The 2,931-nt window shown below is 42.5% G+C and overlaps 1 protein-coding gene across 1 annotated transcript; it reads right to left on the bottom strand.

Annotated features, from left to right (window-relative positions):
* Positions 1 to 626: 626 nt before the first annotated feature.
* Positions 627 to 2,140, bottom strand: LOC116095815 (GTP-binding nuclear protein Ran-like). The gene is made up of 2 exons (XM_031377053.1): positions 1,879 to 2,140; positions 627 to 1,650 (listed from the first exon to the last, which is right to left on the bottom strand). Exon 2 carries the CDS (start codon positions 1,610 to 1,612, stop codon positions 962 to 964), a length of 651 nt encoding a protein of 216 aa, XP_031232913.1. The 5' UTR covers positions 1,613 to 1,650; positions 1,879 to 2,140; the 3' UTR covers positions 627 to 961.
* Between the last annotated feature and the right edge of the window lie 791 nt (positions 2,141 to 2,931).

Here is a 2,931-nt window from a genome sequence, read left to right as displayed (position 1 = left end):
AAGCCTAAGCCCAAGTATACTAGGTGACTGTGTGAGATGGAAAGGGGGATAGACGGGCCAAGGAAGAGTTTCCATGAGCCTCAGGTGAAAACTTCATTTTCATAGTCATATTGTAAATAGAGTTGACACATTCTTGAATAACACTTTTGATACACATTTTATGAATTTTGTGTTTTACTTGGCTGGATATATGTGTGTGTGTGTGTGTGTGCGTGTGTGTGTGTGTGTGTGTGTGTGTGTGTGTGTGTGTGTGTGTGTGTGAGTTTGTGTACTTAGCAGCTTAGCATTTAATATACATTATGCTCCAATATCCAAGCAGAGCCCCAGGGTAAAATCAAATAAATCAAATACAGAAAACTCCAACTTATCTGTGAAGTCATACAATGTTGCATATAGCTTTGTATGTTGCATTACTTTCAATAAATGTATGCTACCCTGCATCAAACCACACAGGTACTATAGGAATCACTACATATCACAAATTCATAACTACTGCCCCATAATGAATTTAAGAAGTCATTGAAAATTATTTTCAGATAAAACAAATTAAAACCCAGGTTTCTTAAAAGGTCTTCTGCTAAAGAAGGTATTTTTCTTTTATGTTACATTTATATTCTGAAATTATCTTTTGATGTTTGAAATGCTACTTTATTTTAAGCAGAAAGGATGAAATTACAGTACCAAGATTTTGCCACGGAATACAGGATGTAACTGCAGTGTTCTTAATTTTGAACCTAAGGGAAGAAACAACTGCGCACCAAGCAGCTAAATCTGCAAATCCCAGATGGAAGGTATGCTTGTAACTGCCACATTCACCCCGAAGCTTTCTGTTTGGCTACCAAAGACACGGAGTCAGAGTCTGCTTAGTTAGGTAGCAAGGTGACACACAGGACACACAGATGACATTACAGCTCAGTTGCCTGTACACATAGGCTTGTGATGCCATCCAAGCCGCGCTTTCTCATAGGTCGTCATCCTCATCAGGGAGAACGGTGGTCTGTGCCACCTCCAAGTCACGCTCATATTTCTTTGCTAATGCTGGGTCCATAACCACCTCAGGTGGGGCTAAAGCCGGCATGGCAACAAACTCCAAGTTCGAGTCTCCAGTGAGTCTTCTGGAGAGCCAGAGGAAGGGCTTTTCAAAGTTGTAGTTGCTTTTGGCTGAAATGTCATAATACTGAAGGTTCTTCTTGCGGTGGAAGACAATAGACTTTGCTTTCACTTTTCTGTCTTTAACATCTACTTTGTTACCACACAGTACAATGGGGATGCTTTCACACACCCTTACCAGATCTCTATGCCAGTTGGGGACATTTTTGTAAGTAATTCTTGATGTTACATCAAACATTATAATGGCACCCTGGGCTTGGATATAATAGCCGTCTCGCAGGCCCCCAAACTTTTCCTGGCCAGCAGTGTCCCAGACGTTAAACTTGATGGGCCCTCTGCTGGTATGGAACATCAGAGGATGGACCTCTACGCCGAGAGTGGCCACATACTTCTTTTCAAATTCACCAGTCAAGTGGCGTTTTACGAACGTCGTCTTCCCAGTACCGCCGTCACCCACAAGGACGAGCTTGAATTGGACTGGGGGCTCTCCCTCTGCGGCCATTACCTTAATCCTTTCACAAATGTCTCCACACCGTCCCACTAAGGAAAGATGGGGAACCATAATTAATAAGCTGAAATATTTTTTGTATCACCAAAAGATATTTGTGAAACATTTGCTTAAAATGACGAAGCACTTCTAGATTTAAATAGGCAGTTACCCCCTGACTTCAAAACGTCTTGACTTCCAATTTTTGAAATTTTAATAACTTAGCTGGCTGTTCTCCATCAGCCTCCCTTCTCCTATGACCTCTGGCCTGAATTCCCTACCTTGCCTGCTTGGAGCTGATTTTACAGACGCATCATCCCAGATCTGTGCACTCGACTTCAGGAGGGTTTGACAGACAGAGAAAGGGTCTGACAGGGTGGGTTCTTCCTCTCTTCTTTCTTTAGGTCTTATACCTCTGTTTCTGCCCTGAATTACAGAGAGACAATGACAGGGGTGGGGAGGGAAGGAAAGGGAGGGGAGAAGGGAAAATTGGGGAGCAGAGGGGAGAGGAGGAAGGGGAGAGGGGAGAAATGTTAGAGAATGTTAGAGAATGTTAGAATGTTAGAGGCTCTTACATTCTTTCCTGATGACGTCATAATCTACAGAGGAGCCGGGGCAGCCTTGTCTTGCTTCTGGCCATAAAGGGAAAGCATTTTCACAGATGAATCTGTGCCATTTGTATATCCTTTTAATCATATGAAGGAAGATAGATCAGCCATTCTTACTGTAGGGTTGGGAATGTTTTGGACTGGTTGGTAGGATTTAGATAGACATACTAACTTTTTAATGACATTTTTGTGTGTCTTGGTCAAATATGTCTATATTCTAACTGCCTAGACATTTTCAGGCATTCTACATTACTCCTCCAAAAGTTATAGCATTGCATATGATCTACACTGTGTATTAGCTGGATCCACAAAATACCATTCTTGAGATGTGCGCTCGCTGGCTACCCCTACTGGGGAAGTTGAGCTGCAGAAGCTTCAAGGTTCAGCTCAGCCACTGCCACTGTCATTCACTCCAGATTCCTCCCGGTCCTAATTGCTTCCTTTTGCACATGTCTTTACAACTAGCCTTTTCACTTCTTCAGAAATGTAACAGTAGGAAACAGACTTGTGTGTCCCTGCTATCTCGTCTTCCTGTAAGACTCGTGCTACAGTCCTGTAGTGAACAATGGCCCAGGTTCCCATTCATCCCCTGGAAGCTCAGACTGCTCTGTTCTCTGTGCCTTGTGAAAGCCCATAATTGTCTATTTTATTGAATCATGCAAAAATAGTTTTCATGGTATGCAAAGAGGAATTTAAGGAATGGGGTTCAGGTGAACTTTAATACTT

This window comes from Mastomys coucha, unplaced genomic scaffold (genome assembly GCF_008632895.1).
Source record: "Mastomys coucha isolate ucsf_1 unplaced genomic scaffold, UCSF_Mcou_1 pScaffold18, whole genome shotgun sequence".
NCBI classification, from domain to species: domain Eukaryota; kingdom Metazoa; phylum Chordata; class Mammalia; order Rodentia; family Muridae; genus Mastomys; species Mastomys coucha.
Note: the sequence above shows the minus strand (reverse complement) of the source record. Positions and strands in the feature narration are given on the sequence as shown.